This window comes from Mirounga angustirostris, unplaced genomic scaffold, assembly GCF_029215605.1.
Source record: "Mirounga angustirostris isolate CCGP_5_RB_7025 unplaced genomic scaffold, mMirAng1.0.hap1 SCAF_4, whole genome shotgun sequence".
NCBI classification, from domain to species: domain Eukaryota; kingdom Metazoa; phylum Chordata; class Mammalia; order Carnivora; family Phocidae; genus Mirounga; species Mirounga angustirostris.
Window position 1 is genome coordinate 1,085,017 of NW_026991712.1, and position 15,352 is coordinate 1,100,368.

Sequence of the window (15,352 nt, forward strand, 5' to 3'; positions counted from 1 at the left end):
TAACAAAAATGACTTTCTGTTACAGATGAAAGCATAATGCCAATTAAAAAAAGTTGTAAATAAATTGATTTTTTTATAATATTCCAGCATTTTAAAATGTGAAAGAACTTATGAAATATTGTATGTTGCTGCTGTAAGAGATGGTAAATGACACTCCATGGGGTTGAGGATTTTAAATTTGAATTAAAATATTTGCTAACATTTTCTGCAATGCCGGTTAATCATCATATGCAGCCCTCTCACAATGTGGGAATGTGACGTATAAAATCCCCGGTTCACTTCTGGATCTAAGTACTGCTTTTGGGATTTTATTGACAATTCCAGTTGCTACTGCCTCAGCAAAGCAGTTTCTCCAAATTGAAGCAAAGTAAAAAACAAAAAAGCAAAATCGAAAAACTATAATGACTTAGGAAAGCCTGTCTAATCTGGTGTTATGGTCAACAGAATACAAATTACGTGACAGATTTTGACTGTACCAACCAATTCGTAACTGGTGAAACGAACGCAGGGAAAGGAAGTCGCGTGGGATGAACACAGCAGTTTGGGAAAGAGGGTCTTCGGTGTCTCGGCCACCCCGCCTCCCATCACCAGGGCGCCCAGACACGGGGTACCGCGCTGACTTCCAGGCACAGCAAAACCCTAACTTCACGGAGAGCGTAGATGGCGTATATTTTCATCGTAAGTGGTGTCGAGATCGGAGGACTGCACACTTTCTATTCACCAGTGTGTGAACAGGGTCGCCTGCGGGAACTACCCGCGTTTGGAGGGAAGGCCCGCGGGTCCAGCGCAGACCACTCACCGGGGGCCCGAGGGACCGGGCAGACTAGTCGCGCTGAGGGGGGCGGGGGGGCGAGCGACGGGGCGGGGCTGCGACCGGGGGCCCGAGGGGCCGGGCGGGGCTGGACCGGGCGGGGCTGCGACCGGGGGGCCCGAGGGGCCGGGCGGGGCTGCCACCGGGGGCCCGAGGGGCCGGGCGGGGCTGGACCGGGCGGGGCTGCGACCGGGGGCCCGAGGGGCCGGGCGGGGCTGCCACCGGGGGGCCCGAGGGGCCGGGCGGGGCTGCGACCGGGGGGCCCGAGGGGCCGGGCGGGGCTGCCACCGGGGGGCCCGAGGGGCCGGGCGGGGCTGGACCGGGCGGGGCTGCCACCGGGGGGCCCGAGGGGCCGGGCGGGGCTGCCACCGGGGGGCCCGAGGGGCCGGGCGGGGCTGCCACCGGGGGGCCCGAAGGACCCGTCCCGGACAGCGCGCCGGCCGCCGTCATCCCTTCAGACCCAGCAGAGGGCGCCTCAGCCCCCGAGGCCGGCCCGCCGACGGTCGCCGTCCCGGGAGCCGTGGACCAGCGCCTGCGGCTCCCCAGTCCTGAGGTTGGGGAGTCCCAGCGCCACGGAGCCTCCCCTGCTCTCCCACCGCCCACCCTCCCCCGCGGGGCGAACGGGGTCTCCGCCCCGCACCCGGAGGCAGCCGCGGCGGGACCCGCCCGGCCGACGCACAGCCGCGAGAACTACATTTCCCAGACTGCTGCGCGCTCCCGGACTCCGCTTCCCAGCAGCGCCCGGGGCGTCCCCGAGGACTACATTTCCCAGAGTGCGGAGGGCAGGCCCACCCGTGCCCTCCCGGTCCCGCCCCCTCCACCTAGCCACCGCACGCGGCTGGAGACTCTAGCCCTGCCGGAAGCCGCTCTCCGGCGACGGGCAGGTGGGGCAGGGCGCAGGTGAGACGGCGCCAGGCGCCGAGGGTCCCCGCGGGAAACCCGGCGTGGCGAGCCGGGGCCCAGACCCTGGCTGTCCCCTGACAGCCGGAGAGTCCTGAGGGGTGCCGGGACTCCGAGGGCGTGGAAGGGGCGCCGTGGGCATGGAAGGGGCGTGGGACGAGTCCGAGCAGCGGTGGTGTTGCCTCACCGGCCTGCTGCTGCACTGCCCGCGGGGTCGGGAGCAGCCCATGTCGGGGCAGTATCCCCTCCCGGCGATGCTGGCCCTGGGGCCCTGCAGCCGGGCCAGGGTCATGCTGCAGGGGCCCAGGCAGATTTTCAGCCCCAGGGATAGACGCCTTAAGGGTGGTGGCGCCCTGGGGCCTGTCCAGTTCTGAGCCGGAAGCGCCACCTGCGCAGGAGGAACTAGGCTGGCCAAGGCTCTCCTGGACCAGCTGGCCGCGGGTGGGCACCCAACCGCAAACACAGCGTGCTGCCCCTTCCTTGCCTGTGGCATGTGAGCTTTGGCTGGGAGTAACCTTCATGATATGGGCCAGGAGCCCCCAGCCCCAAGATTGTCTGCCTCCCCACTTGTCAGCTCAAGATGTGCCATCTGTCCCCTTTCTTGGCCCAGTGTGGGTCTTGGGTTGGGCCTGCAGGGCAGAGACTGGAACCAGGCTCTCTTGGGTGGGTGGGAGCCCCAAGGCCCCTGTGCAGATCTAGGCAGAGGGCTCCCTAGGGAATGGGGTGGGAGGGGAAGACTCAGGCCAGCCGGGTCTCTGTGGTGCCCAGCAGGCTCTCTGTCATCCCGGGGCCAGGGGGGTGGGGGGTCGGTCTCATCCTGTTCTGCTTGCCACAGGAAACCCTGGGCTAGCCCGTGGATGGTTGCTGTGGGGTCCACTGCTAAGGGTAGTGACCCCAAACAGGGGCATCTCCAGGGAGTGGGGTTCCATCTGCCTCCCACTATTTGCCCCCACAGGTGCAACCAACATGAGTGAGCCTGGGGGATCAGTACGAATCCTAGTGACAGGTGGATCTGGGCTGGTGGGCAGAGCCATCCAAAAGGTGGTAGCAGATGGAGCTGGGCTGCCTGGAGAGGACTGGGTGTTCGTCTCCTCCAAGGACGCTGATCTCACGTGAGTGGACCCATCCCTGGAGCAGACCCTCCAGACTCAGAGCTCCAGGCCAGCCCTGTCCCTGAGCCTGGTAGCCTCATGTTTGGGTTTTTCCCTCCAGGTGGCTGGCCTGGCTTGGGTGTGTGCAGCTCTGCTTCTAGGCAAACATCCTCGCATCTATTCCTGGAAGCCCACACCTTCATAACAGCCAGTGCCTGAACTGGCCACTTTCCTTTTTGGCAGCCCCTCCTGCCATCAGCCCTGCCCCCTGCCACCAGCACCCCAACCCCAGGGTGCTAGTTCCTTCCCTCAGGCCTCCAGGGGGCCTCTGATGGCCTGGCTCCTCCCAGGGACGCTGCACAGACCCGAGCCCTGTTTGAAAAGGTCCAGCCCACCCATGTCATCCACCTTGCTGCAATGGTGGGGGGCCTGTTCCGGAATATCAAATACAACCTGGACTTCTGGGTAAGTGAGAGGGCCCCATGGAGCACTAGGAACTTCTTGGTAGGCTCCCCATGCTTATGTTTTGGCCCCAGGAAGTCCCTGAGGGTCAGACGGCACAACCTGGTGGGGGCAGTCCCTGTGGAGTCCCCAATGATCCACACTTGCTTGGTAGGTTGATGGGCATGCAGGTGAGCCTGGGGGCATTTGGCCCAATAGGAAAAGCCATGGAGCTGACCGGGGGTTGGGGGAACTGAGAGAAACCAGTATTTTCTGTTTGACCTAGGTAGGGTTAATTCCTACTCCCTTAGCCCCCTGGGCCTCTAGACCCTCCTGCTCCTGGACCTCTCTGGTCCAGCTGCACTGAACCAGGCCCACCACGCATTCTGGGGTGCAGAGATGTGAGCTGGGCTCTGGGTCTGAGGCATCTAGCCTGGGGGCGTGAGGTATGGCGGAAGGGGCAGGAAGAGAGCAGGGCTCTGCCTATAGCCTGGCTCCTGCCAGGCTGTGCCCCTGAGGGTTGGCCCCACCATCTCTGGGCATCTGGTCTTGGTATGATTCAGCCCTGCATCGGGCACAGGGATGGCAGAGGCTCAGATTAGATTCTGCCCAAGGCCCCTGTCACCCCAGGGCTCTCCTTGTCTTGTTAGCAGTCTTCCCAGAAGGCTGCCTAGTGGCCATCTCTCCCACTCCTAAGAGCGGTGCAAATGCCCAATTTCCTCCCAAGATCCAGAGAAGGTGGGGTCTGGGGAGGAGTAGGGCTGGTGGCTTCCCTGCTACTGGGTGGTATAGTTGGGTAGGCTCCTCTGGGGTAGGGGAATGGAGGGGCCCCTTCTCCCCATCCCTGCCCAGGGCCAGATGGTGCCTGCCCTCAGCAGCCTGTGTGGGTGAGGTCCAGCCCTGAGCTAGGGGGTGTGGTCCTGTCCTCCAGCCCCCCTCCCAGAGCCCAGGGGTGGGGTAAGGGTAGAAGGACTGCCTGCTAAGGAGGTAACAGGCTTCTATGGTTTCTGGAAGGTCTATGCTGGGAGGTTTTGCCTTGTCCCAGGAAGCAGTTAGGGTAAACTGGTTCAGGTGCTGCCCTCGTGGGAGGGGTCGGAGTATGTCCTGCTTCTGTCCCTGGAGGGGCAGGTAAGGACTGAAGTCCTGCCTGGAGGGGCTTGCATCTGCTCTCCCACCCTTCCACCCCCCCCCCGCCCACGTCAGAGGAAAAACGTACACATCAACGACAACGTCCTGCACTCGGCCTTCGAGGTGGGCGTGCATAAGGTGGTTTCCTGCCTTTCTACCTGTATCTTCCCGGACAAGACCACCTATCCTATCGATGAGACTATGGTGAGGGGCGGGGCCCGACGGGGGCGGGGCCCGACGGGGGCGGGGCCAGGAAAGCAAAGGCCTCCCCTGCTCTCCTAGATCCACGACGGGCCACCGCACAGCAGCAATTTTGGCTACTCCTACGCCAAGAGGATGATCGACGTGCAGAACAGGTCCTCCGCCCGGGTGCCCAGCCGAGACCCGACAGGAAAAGGGAGGAGGGCCCAGAGGGTTCCCCCGCAGGGCTCCCACGCTTCATGGCCCCTCTTTGCGGGCCTCCGGTTTTTCCATCCATGAAGCCAGGGCGGGTGCGGTGGGTCAGTGGTCCCAGGGCAAGGGCCGGAAGAGACGCTGGGACTTTGCAGGGCCTACTTCCAGCAGCATGGCTGCACTTTCACCGCTGTCATCCCCACTAACGTCTTCGGGCCCCATGACAACTTCAACATTGAGGATGGCCACGTGCTGCCTGGCCTCATCCACAAGGTGCACCTGGCCAAAAGTGAGTGCCTGCTTGTGGGGCCCCAGGGCCTCAGCTGGGAGGAGGGGTGGTGGTGGGCACAGCCCCCCCCCACAGCTGCCCCCTCCCTAAATCTGCAGGCAGCGGCTCCGCCCTGACGGTGTGGGGCACTGGAAAGCCACGGAGGCAGTTCATCTACTCACTGGTTGGTGCCTAGCTCTCCACCCAAACGTTTCCTGGCCTGCCATGCTGCTTGTGGGAAGGCCGTAGCCTGAGGGAGCCTGGTAAAAGAGCGGGGTCCAGGCTGAGCCTCCGGAGGAGCAGTCACTGGTGCCCCCCTGGGTTGCTGTAGGCACCTGGCCTCATGGGAGTCGCCAGGTGCAGCACTGAGCTCAGTGAGAGACACAACTCTCTGTTGGTGAGCTGGCTAAGAGCTGCCCAAAGGGAGAGACTTCTGGCCCCAGTGGAGCCTGGGCTGTGTCCTCACTGAGCAGGGGCACTTAGGAGGGGTGGCCTATGGCCCCATGTGGCCGTAACTTGTGGCCTCTGACCCTTTTTGACTTCTAGGACCTGGCCCGGCTCTTTATCTGGGTCCTGCGGGAGTACAGTGAGGTGGAGCCCATCATCCTATCAGGTGGGCACCCTTTGGCCTCTGCCACTAAAGCAGGACCAAACCCACGTCTGTCCTGAGAGCAGCTAGGTGGGGAATGACAGTATTGTGGGGGGCTGGGTGACAGCAAGGCCGGGCAGAGGAGGCCTGACCTGGCTGTTGGCACCCCGCTCCCCACAGTGGGCGAGGAGGATGAGGTCTCTATCCAGGAGGCAGCTGAAGCCGTGGTGGAGGCCATGGACTTCCATGGGGAGGTCACCGTATCCTTTGGCTCTGACGCACCCAAGATGGCTCTCCCCCTGGCCACTGGAGAGAGGAGGGGTGGTGTTCCCCCTGGGAAAGGCAGAAGAGGTTCAAGGGCAGGCAGGGACGGGGGGTGCCCCTTCTGCTGTGGCCTTGACCAGGCACCTAGTTTGATACAACCAAGTCAGATGGGCAGTTTAAGAAGACGGCCAGTAACGGCAAGCTTCGGACCTACCTGCCCGACTTCCGGTTTACACCCTTCAAGCAGGGTGAGCCCCCTGGTCCTCCCCTGGCTCTCCCACCCCATCCCGCAAGACCTCCTATCCCCTCCTTCCTGGCTTTGGCTTCTCTACTTCAAGCTGCAGACACCCTCAGGGTTTGGAGTCCAAACCTTTATCGGGGAGGAAGGACACAGAAGGGGTGACTGCAGGTGTCACTGGGGCCTCTGCCCTCCCCATCTCCTCCAGTGGAGATCAATGCAGCCCCAGCCCTCACCTGCCACCACCTGTTACCTGCCCCCCTCTGCAGCTGTGAAGGAGACCTGTGCCTGGTTCACCCACAACTACGAACAGGCCCGGAAGTGAAGCACAGTGTGGGAGCAGGCGCGGGCTGCCCCCAAGGCCCCGGAGGCAGCACCCTCAGACCCTGCAGGAGTGGAGGGCACTGCCCAGCAATCTGGGCCCACGTTCTCCCCTCCACCAGGGCGGCTCTGGGCAGCTGTGCAGTGGGGCCACCATTCATGTCTGTCCTCAGGGAAACCAAGGCCTGGCCAGGTTCTCCCAGCACCTTGCTCCCCAACACCAGTCCCAGGGTCCTGAGTGTGTCCCCTTCTGATCCTGCTCTCCCACTCCCTGGGAGCTAATAAAGTCCATTTTCCCAGGCCTGGCCCCAAAAGCTCTGTGCCAGCCATTCCTCCCCTCCCCCCCCCAACCCCAACACACACACACAGGCACTGTCTCCCTGAGCCTGGCTAACCCCAGGACCTACCGTTCACCTGCTGACTGCTCAGCTCTGGAGAGACAACTGGGCCAGGGAGGCTCACTGTCCCTGGAGTGGAAGGGCAGCAGCGGCTGGCCAAGTGGGTGTGCAGGTGAGAAGCAGGCAGGCTGCAGGGTAGAGGTGGTGGACAGTCAGTCGGTGGGGATACAGGGCAGGGTACCTGTAGCAGTCCCAGCGGGTGGTGTGGGCTCAGCTTAGCCTTTCCACATGAGGTCATATGCAGGCCTGGGTGACCTGAACTCCCTGGGCCTACCTGTCAGCACCTGAACTTTGCAGGACAAAGCTGGTCCTGGATTTGGACAGGCTGAGTAGGCATGTGGATGGATCCAAGCGGAGGGTGGTGAACAGACCCCAGGAGAGAGCTGTACCAGGCCTGGCCCCTCACCTCCCTGGCCCTCAGGTGGCAGCCTGTGATGGGGCCTGGCCTGCCCTTCTCCCCTGGACAGTAACAAGTGTCACAAAGGAGGGCCTGCTGGGCCTGGTGGGTAGGGGTGAGCAGCACAGACCTCCCCATTCTCAGCAGGAATCCAGCCAAGTCCCCAGGGTGGCCAGGCACTGCTGGGGTGTGGACCCAGGAGTGCACAACTCCAAAGCCCTGAGATACGTTCCTTGGCTCCAGGCCGGCCCTCCTCTCAGGTCCCCTCTCTTCTGGGTCACCCTTCATCATCTTCATGCTGGTGGCTCCCAGCTTTCTTCTGACCCCGGAAGTGCCTGGCGTCATGTTAATTCTTTCCTCTGTTCAGGCGTATTGGCTGTCTTCCCTGTGCCAGGCATGGCTTCCCACCTCTGTCCCTGTGCCCATCTGCACCCACCCTCTTCCCCCAGCGAGCTGCAGTGTTTACGCCCCAGGGCTCTCCCCCAGTGAGCTGCACTGTTTACCCCCGCAGGGCTCTCCCCCAGCGAGCTGCAGTGTTTACCCCCCCCCCCCCCGGCTCTCCCCCAGCGAGCTGCAGTGTTTACCCCCCAGGGCTCTCCCCCAGCGAGCTGCAGTGTTTACGCCCCAGGGCTCTCCCCCAGTGAGCTGCACTGTTTACCCCACAGGGCTCTCCCCCAGCGAGCTGCAGTGTTTACTCCCCCCCCCCCCCCCGCACTCTCCCCCAGCGAGCTGCAGTGTTTACCCCCCCCCCCGCACTCTCCCCCAGCGAGCTGCAGTGTTTACCCCCCCCCCCCGCACTCTCCCCCAGCGAGCTGCAGTGTTTACCCCCGCCCCCCGCACTCTCCCCCAGTGAGCTGCAGTGTTTACCCCCCAGGGCTCCTATGGGGCTGGCCCAGGACCTTCCTGTCAGTGCCTCCCCCACCTTTTCGGCCTCAACTGATGTGTTGCTTTCTCTGAGTGCCCACTCTGCTGCGGGATTCCTGTGTGCTTCTCTGGGAATGCCCGGAGCCTCTCCCTCCCCCCAGGACTTGGAGCTCTAGGACCTGGGTCAGCCTTCACTGTGTGTTCGCTGGGCTCCAGCCCTCTGTGAATGAAGGCTCTGCTCATGTCAGGGTTCAGGGAGGGGGTGGTGCCAGAGTCAGCCATGTGAAAACATACAGAGGGAGGCCCAGCCTAGGGGAGAGGCCTGGACACACTTGGCGGGACATAGATCGTGGCTGTGTGTCTTGATGAGCCACCCTCTACTGCTGTGAGTATGTGTGTGTGTTTACTGCAGAGGGGCCGTGCCCTCAGCCAGAATGCAGGTCCTCCAGGTGCAGGTCCCGCTGCCTATACTCTGCTGCTGTATGGCCTTCATCACCAGCCCAGAGCAGGGCCCACACACTGTGGGGGTAGTGTTGAATGAATGAGGGGATTTAATTGTTGAAGAGCTTAGACTGTGTCAAAGTAGAGTTTAGAATAACAAAACATTTTAAAAATGCAATCTTAAAAAAAAAAAACCTACAATCTTAGATCTTCAAGCCTTATTTTTCCTGTGTCAATTACAAATTAAAGTACTCCCACCCCTACCCTCCCCTCATTTCAAACATGGCCTCTTGCCACGGCCAAGCACTCCATCCGCACCCCCCACGCCGCTGGGACCAACAAGACGGGCCAGGTCTCCGCTGGGGACCCAGGCCTCAGGAAGGCCTCTCCTGCCTTCTTGCAGCAGCCTGGGAGGCCCAGGAAAACCAGGATCCAGGCTGGCTGGAGGAGCTCCTCTAATCCGGTAAAGCGACAGGCCCCTGCTCACACATTTCACTGGCCGTGCCCAGGTTATGCTGTCACCCGGACCCGCTGCACCTTGGAGAGGGGCTGACAGCAAGCCCCGACCAGGCAATCCTGCCCTCCGCACCCGAGTCCACTCCCAGGTTCCAGAGAACCAGGGCGCCCTGAGGACGCGGCTCCCACCCAGGGAAACCGGCCTAAGGCTGGCAGGGCTTCGCTCCCCAGCTCCTGACATGTCCTGACGGTGGGCCAGGGTCCGGACCTTGCCTGTCCCGGTCTTTCATCAGAATCAGGGCGGATGCTTCCTCCTGGAAGCTAAGCTGCCCAGCGGCCACCCGCCAGTGCTTTCCCAGACTCTGCAGCGTCCCCGCGAGGGACACCCACCAGGCACGCTCCAGGGCGCGGACCTCCGGGACAGAGTCAGAGGAACCCCACCCTTTCCGACCCTTCGCCTTTGAGTGGAGCCTCTCAAGCTGCCCTCTCGCCTTCGGCACAGGTGCCACGTCCTCGGCCTTTCGTGGGGCACCGCGAGGCCTATAGGGTGCCCCGCCCCGCCCCACGCGGCGCCCCACAGCGCCTCGCTCTCTCGGGCCAATGAGCAGCGTGGGGAGGGACTCGCTGCTGAGCGAACCTAGAGCTCGGAGCCCGGAAGGGGGTGGGCGGGGCGTAAGGTACCGGTAACCAATCGACGATGACGGGGGCGGGGCGGCGTAGCCCATTGGCGGGGCCGAGGGCGTGGGGCGGGGCAAGGCCAGGCCAGGCCGTGGCGAGATGGCGGCGGCGGAGACGCAGGGGATGGACCCGCTTCGCGTGGGCTTCGTGGGCGCGGGACGTATGGCGGAGGCCATCGCGCAGGGCTTCATCCGAGCAGGTGGGGCGCCGCGGGAGTGCGGCGCGTGGGTCCCCGGGTCTGGGAGCCAGCGGGCGTCCGACGCGCGCCCGGTGTGCGAGGGAAGGGTTCACCTGCGCGCTGCTCACCTGCCTGGAGGGATGCATCCCGCAGAGCTCCTGGGCGAGGAGCGAGGGCCACAAGGGAGCCCTCCGCGCGGGGTCCTCAGGGTGCAGCGGGTTCGGCCGGGCGGGCGTGGGCCAGGGCGGATCGCGGCCGCTGCCCCTGCGGACTCCGCTTCCTCAGCACAGCAGCGAGGGGTGTGCGTGGGTGGCGTAGAGCTGGTTGTCCCCGCAGGGGCCGTGAGCCACGTGGGGCCACAGAGCACCTGAGATGTGCTGCGAGTTTGTAGAATAAAATCTGTCGGGTTTGGAAGATGTAGCACACTCGAAAAACGAGAAAGTAACATATTTGAGTAATTTTTAGTGCTGACTAAAACCAATATTTGGAAGGGTAGTATTTTGTTTACACCGGGTTAAATAAAATGTATTAGAGTTAACTTTATCTTTCTCTTTTACTTGCTTAATGTGACTACTAGAAAATGTGAAGTTAGGTATTTGGCTCCGGTGATATTTCCCTCGGACAGCACTACCTTAGAGCCTGGAATCTCCCACTAACTTCTGGTCTGCTGCCTGGGTCGAGTGGGTTGACCTTTGAGACTCCGATTCTGTTTTCTCCTCCTGTGCCAGCTCCACTGCGGTGGCAGGCTGCAGGTTTTCTCCACGTGGGCACTGTGGACGTTTGGGTTGGGATAATTCTCCATCCTTCACATTGTAGGGTGTTTAGCCACTTTGCTGGTCTCTCCCCACTAGATGTTAGTAGCACCCCCCAATTATGACAGCCAAAGCTGTCTCCAGAGGTTACCACATGTCCCCTGGGGTTGGAGGGCAAAAACTTCCCGGGTGGAGAACCACTGGTTTATTGCAAGGCAGGGCAGTGCTGTCCTGGTCTTACTCCACGGGTTTTAGAAACCTTGACGTGCAAGTTATGGGCTGGCTTTCTGTCTTCAGCCTCTGTCAAGGTTCAGAAGGGTCAAAATCATCAGAACGTAGTTGAGTGCACGTCTCAGGTGTTTTACCTGTAGAACCTGGCAGTACCGCCTTCCTCCCAGGGCTGTACAGGTTCAATATTGAACACAGTACCGGTATGTGTGGGCATGCGTGGTGGTGTCACTGTCCTGACCAACTGGCTCTGTGTTCAGGTTGTGAGGTGCGCTTCTGCCTTCCTGTTAGACCTTGCAGAAACTTAATCTCCCAGCCCTGTACGCCACAAATGCAGATGATTTCTACCTGATGGGCTCTGAGCCTCTGCTTGGACATCCCAGCACAGATGTACCCCCAACACCCAGGGAAGCTCAGCCCCTATTGGGCCCCCCTCCCCACCGTGCCCCCTCCTCCACCCTAGCCTTCCTGTCCCCGGAGGCTGTGTCCTCATGAGACTAGGCAAGCTCCAGGCCCCTGCATCTAGCCCCCGTGGACTCAGCAGCAGCAGGCAGGTGGTGATGACTGACAAGCAGGATAGAATGGAGCTGAGCACCAGGGTGCACCAAACGCCCCTGCCAGGCCCTTGGGTTCTCACAGAGCGTCAGGCAAGCTAGGGGCCAGGATGGCTGAGCATGAGAGGCCCTTCAGGAAGGGGCAGGCCGGGCTGGTTCCTGCTCTTCCTTCCTTCCACTCCACCTCCTCACAAACCCTTCTGCTTTTGCTTTTCTCTCCAGGAAAACTAGAAGCTGAGCACATACTGGCCAGTGCACCAACTGACAGGAACCTCTGTCACTTCCAGGTGAGCTGGGCCCCAGCTCTTCTGAGTTGAGGCTTTTCTGGGGGGCTCATGGTGGCTCTTGGCCCCTGTCCCTCTGAGACAGTTCTTGGGGCCAGGGAAATGCTGATTATTTAGCTAAACTTTTGAGATGGGCTGGGCTGGGGAAGGGGAGGTCAAAGACCAGAAGGAAAGCCAAGGTTGGGGAAGGCTAAGGCAGAGTGAAGGGTGTGTGTGTGTGCGCGCACGCGCACTCATGTAAATGCACGTGTGTACACGTGTGTTGGGGGGCAGAGATGGTTGTGGGCACTCACTGGGGTCAAAGGGCACAAGGAAGTGCTGACATCAGGGGTCCTGTGAGGTGCAGGGTTGGTCCTGAGCAAGAATGGATGGTCTGGGTGAGTCTTGGGCTTTGGAAGTGGGGGTGGTGCAGGCATTTGCAATGGGAGAGACCCATGGGGACCCCTGGGAATGCAGGGTGGCCTCCAGCAGGAAGGGCCATGGTCTGGGAGGCTGTCCCATTTACCCCAGCCCTGATCCCACTGTCCCCACTGCAGGCTCTGGGCTGCCGGACCACCCACTCCAACCAGGAGGTTCTGCAGAACTGCTTGCTGGTCTTCTTTGCTACCAAGCCTCATGTCCTGCCCACTGTCCTGGCCGAGGTGGCCCCTGTGGTAACCACTAAGCACATCTTGGTGTCTGTGGCTGCCGGGGTCTCTCTGAGCACCCTGGAAGAGGTGAGTTGCCTGTGGGGGTTATGTGGGAGCTGAGGCTCTGACCTCAGAGTCCATTCTGCTGGTCAGAACTTCCCACCCTTTGCCATCCCAGACTGGTGCCAGCCTAGGTTTAGCCCTTTAGGAAGGTGGGATGGGTGAAACCTGTGACAGACAGCCTCCCAGACCAACCCCAGCCCAAAGAGGAGGCCAGGTGACCAAGGGGGCTGGGGCTTAGGTTCCTGCTGGCACCCCAGCCAGGACACAGGGGAGGGAGCCCACAGCTGGCTGAGGCCTGGGTCTGCCTGACGGGGCCAATCCCACATGATCCCTGACTCCAGCTTCTCTCTGACCAGCTGCTGCCCCCGACCACACGGGTGCTGCGGGTCTCACCCAACCTGCCCTGCATGGTTCAGGAGGGGGCCATAGTGATGGCACGGGGCCGCCACGCCGGAAGCAGCGAGGCCAAGCTCCTGCAGACCCTGCTGGAGGCCTGCGGGCAGTGCGAGGAGGTACCTGAGGCCCACGTGGACATCCACACTGGCCTCAGTGGCAGCGGAGTGGCCTTCGTGAGTGTCGTCTCATCCCCCACCCCCAGGTCAGCCCTTGGCAAAGCGGAGACTTCTCAAGTCCCTGCAATGACCTAGCCTTTGGGATTCGATGACTTGGTTCCCGGGCTGCCTGTGAGCTCTACTCTCTGCTACATCGTTGCCTTCCTGGGCCTTTGTCCAGTCAGACCCCTGGGCTCAAGCCTCAGCCCTAATTCCTGCATGGGTGGCCAGTGCTCTGGGCCATGTTCCTGAAGGTTCTGAGCTGTCTCCAGACTGGGTGCTACGTGCAGGGGAGTGTTGGCTTTGACAGTCTCCACCCCGCTCTGCTACAGGTGTGTGCCTTCTCCGAGGCCCTGGCCGAAGGTGCCATCAAGATGGGCATGCCGGGTGGCCTGGCCCACCGCATTGCCGCTCAGACCCTGCTGGTGAGTGAGGGCAGCCCCCGCGGGGTCGTGTGAAAAGGGATGGGCTGCTATGTCTCCCAGGAGCAGCGGGAAGGGGGACAGCAGGTCCAAGAAGCCTGGATGAAGATCTGGGATGGGGGTCGGGGGTGGACCCATGACGAAGCAGGCTACGTGGGGCTGAGCTGGAGAACGGGCTGCCCGCTTCCCTTGAGTCACCCCCAGGGCCCCTCTCCCCAGGGAACAGCTAAGATGTTGCAGCAGAAGGGGCAGCACCCAGCTCAGCTGCGGACAGACGTGTGCACGCCGGGCGGCACCACCATCTACGGGCTGCACGCCCTGGAGCAGGGTGGGCTTCGGGCCGCCACCATGAATGCCGTGGAGGCCGCCACCTCCCGGGCCAGGGAGCTCGGTGGGAAGTAGGGAACAGGCAGGGGCTGTGGGCTGCCCCCAGTCCCTCCTTCCTTGCCCCTTCCCCAGGACTGCAGCTCCCCCACCACGCAGGAGCCTCCTGGCTGCCCCCCGACCTCCACACGAGGAAATGAGAAGGGACAAGACGGGAAGGTTTCACAGGCAGGGGATCCCCTCACCATGGGAACCTCCCCCCCCCCACCGCAGGGCAGAAGGCACCATGGCAGTGGCCCGCCGTCAGGTCTGGGGATGTGCTGGCCAGGTGCCCCGTGTGCTCAGCTGGTGGGTTGGGGGCAGGAGCAGGGCTGCTGCTGGAGCAGCTGGGTAGGCCCTTCCGACAGCTTTCTGACTGCAGCCAGCTCGGGGGCGGGGGCGGGGGCGGGGGCGGGGGGGCACCCAAACACCGCACAGGAGACCGGCTCCCCCTCAGTGAAGCCAGCACTGGTAGGCCCCCACATCGGTCTTGTCCTCGGGTTGACCTGCCATGGCGGGGGGCGTCACCCGCAGGGAGCTAGCCCCTGAGAAAACAACGGGGCTGGCTGCCCTTTGCTCTTTGCCTGGCTCAGGAGGAGCTGCACCGGGTCCTTCCCTTGGGAGCCCCCACGAACAGAGCGCTGGGCGGATGGGCCGCAGTGCTGATCAGCAGCAGGCCAGTGCAGGGAGGTCGGGCCTAGCCGGCTGCAGAACAGGGACTTGGCTCCAGCTGGGTGTGGGCCCCCTCCCCCAGCTAAGCTCCTGGCAAGTGGCAGGTGGAACCGGCCCTGATGACCGTTCCCTGGGTTGTCCTGGAGGGTCTCCTGGCCTGGTCTCTGACTGCAGGACATGGCTCTTCGGCACATCCCTGGCCAGGAAAGCCAGGAACTTGGGTCCCACACCAAGGCCATGGGGCCTTTGGGTGGAGGATGGGCTGCCTGCCTCTTTCCCCGACGCTGCCCCTGAGACTCCTGGAGCCTCCCCACCCCACGAAGGCCCCGGAGTGCTGGAGCTCCCCTCACTTCCACCCGGTGGCCTACTGAGACTGGGCCAGCCACAAAGTGGAGCAAGCTGCCTCCAGTTTACCAGCTGAGACTTGAAGCAAATCAGCCCTATCTGCACGTGGCTGATAGCACCCCCACAGCAGTGCTCCCCCCGCTCACGCTCCCGTGCTCCATCCCCAGCCTTCGGCCTGTCCTCCCACGCACATCCCCAGACCTGCTGCCCCCCTCCCCGCCGTGGTCCTTCCTTGGCCAACGGGCCCTTCCACCGGTCAGAAGGGTCCGCCCGAGGCCATTTCCACACCTGACTGATCTGTGAGATGGGAATAAAGGCACCGTCTGCACCGAGTGACTGATATCTAGGCTGATAAAGCAGATTGCAAGGGCCTGGAAGTACACCTGAGCCGAGGCTTGAGACCTGGGAGCAGGTGGTGTGGGGGCAGAGGTCACCCACACCTTGGCTGTACAGCACCAGCATCTGAAAGCTCTGATGGGTACAGTCTTTGGCGTCCTCCCTAGCCCAACCGCATCCTCCAGTGTATGTTGGTGGGTTCAGCGATGCGTCTTCCCACCCAGTCTCCGAGAACCTGAGCGGGTTGGCTTGTGGGGCAGAAGACGCACCTCTGGCCAGCCCTGCCGTGAGCGGCCA

At 62.2% G+C, this 15,352-nt stretch overlaps 2 protein-coding genes across 7 annotated transcripts; both read left to right on the plus strand.

Annotated features, from left to right (window-relative positions):
• The first annotated feature begins 1,555 nt into the window (after positions 1 to 1,555).
• GFUS (GDP-L-fucose synthase) lies at positions 1,556 to 9,343 on the plus strand. 5 transcript variants are annotated; one of them, XM_064587775.1, is made up of 11 exons: positions 1,556 to 1,711; positions 2,667 to 2,823; positions 3,153 to 3,267; positions 4,447 to 4,575; positions 4,654 to 4,727; positions 4,920 to 5,053; positions 5,152 to 5,216; positions 5,579 to 5,645; positions 5,802 to 5,881; positions 6,034 to 6,133; positions 8,948 to 9,343. In XM_064587775.1, the coding sequence occupies exons 2-11, from the start codon at positions 2,678 to 2,680 to the stop codon at positions 9,001 to 9,003; spliced, it is 966 nt and encodes a 321-aa protein (XP_064443845.1). In that variant the 5' UTR covers positions 1,556 to 1,711; positions 2,667 to 2,677; the 3' UTR covers positions 9,004 to 9,343. The 5 variants fall into 5 exon arrangements, with proteins under 5 accessions (XP_064443845.1, XP_064443846.1, XP_045751714.1 ...); XM_064587776.1 differs by lacking the exon at positions 8,948 to 9,343 and adding an exon at positions 6,393 to 6,744 and having other exon boundaries at positions 3,116 to 3,267; XM_045895758.3 differs by lacking the exon at positions 8,948 to 9,343 and adding an exon at positions 6,393 to 6,744.
• Positions 9,344 to 9,726: 383 nt separating this feature from the next.
• On the plus strand, positions 9,727 to 15,052 carry PYCR3 (pyrroline-5-carboxylate reductase 3). Of its 2 annotated transcripts, none has more exons than XM_045895761.3 (6): positions 9,727 to 9,877; positions 11,613 to 11,677; positions 12,211 to 12,390; positions 12,723 to 12,964; positions 13,250 to 13,342; positions 13,559 to 15,052. In XM_045895761.3, exons 1-6 carry the CDS (start codon positions 9,778 to 9,780, stop codon positions 13,689 to 13,691), a joined length of 813 nt encoding a protein of 270 aa, XP_045751717.1. In that variant the 5' UTR covers positions 9,727 to 9,777; the 3' UTR covers positions 13,692 to 15,052. The 2 variants fall into 2 exon arrangements, with proteins under 2 accessions (XP_045751717.1, XP_045751716.1); XM_045895760.2 differs by having other exon boundaries at positions 12,723 to 12,935.
• Positions 15,053 to 15,352: the final 300 nt, after the last annotated feature.

Coding starts and splice junctions, on each gene's coding strand:
- GFUS (XM_064587775.1), top strand. CDS start 2,678: ATGAGTGAGCCTGGGGGATCAGTACGAATCCTAGTGACAGGTGGATCT. Junction 2,824..3,152: donor TCCAAGGACGCTGATCTCAC/GTGAGTGGACCC, acceptor GGCTCCTCCCAG/GGACGCTGCACAGACCCGAG. Junction 5,217..5,578: donor GGCAGTTCATCTACTCACTG/GTTGGTGCCTAG, acceptor TTTGACTTCTAG/GACCTGGCCCGGCTCTTTAT.
- PYCR3 (XM_045895760.2), top strand. CDS start 9,778: ATGGCGGCGGCGGAGACGCAGGGGATGGACCCGCTTCGCGTGGGCTTC. Junction 9,878..11,612: donor GCAGGGCTTCATCCGAGCAG/GTGGGGCGCCGC, acceptor TTTTCTCTCCAG/GAAAACTAGAAGCTGAGCAC. Junction 12,936..13,249: donor GTGGCAGCGGAGTGGCCTTC/GTGAGTGTCGTC, acceptor GCTCTGCTACAG/GTGTGTGCCTTCTCCGAGGC.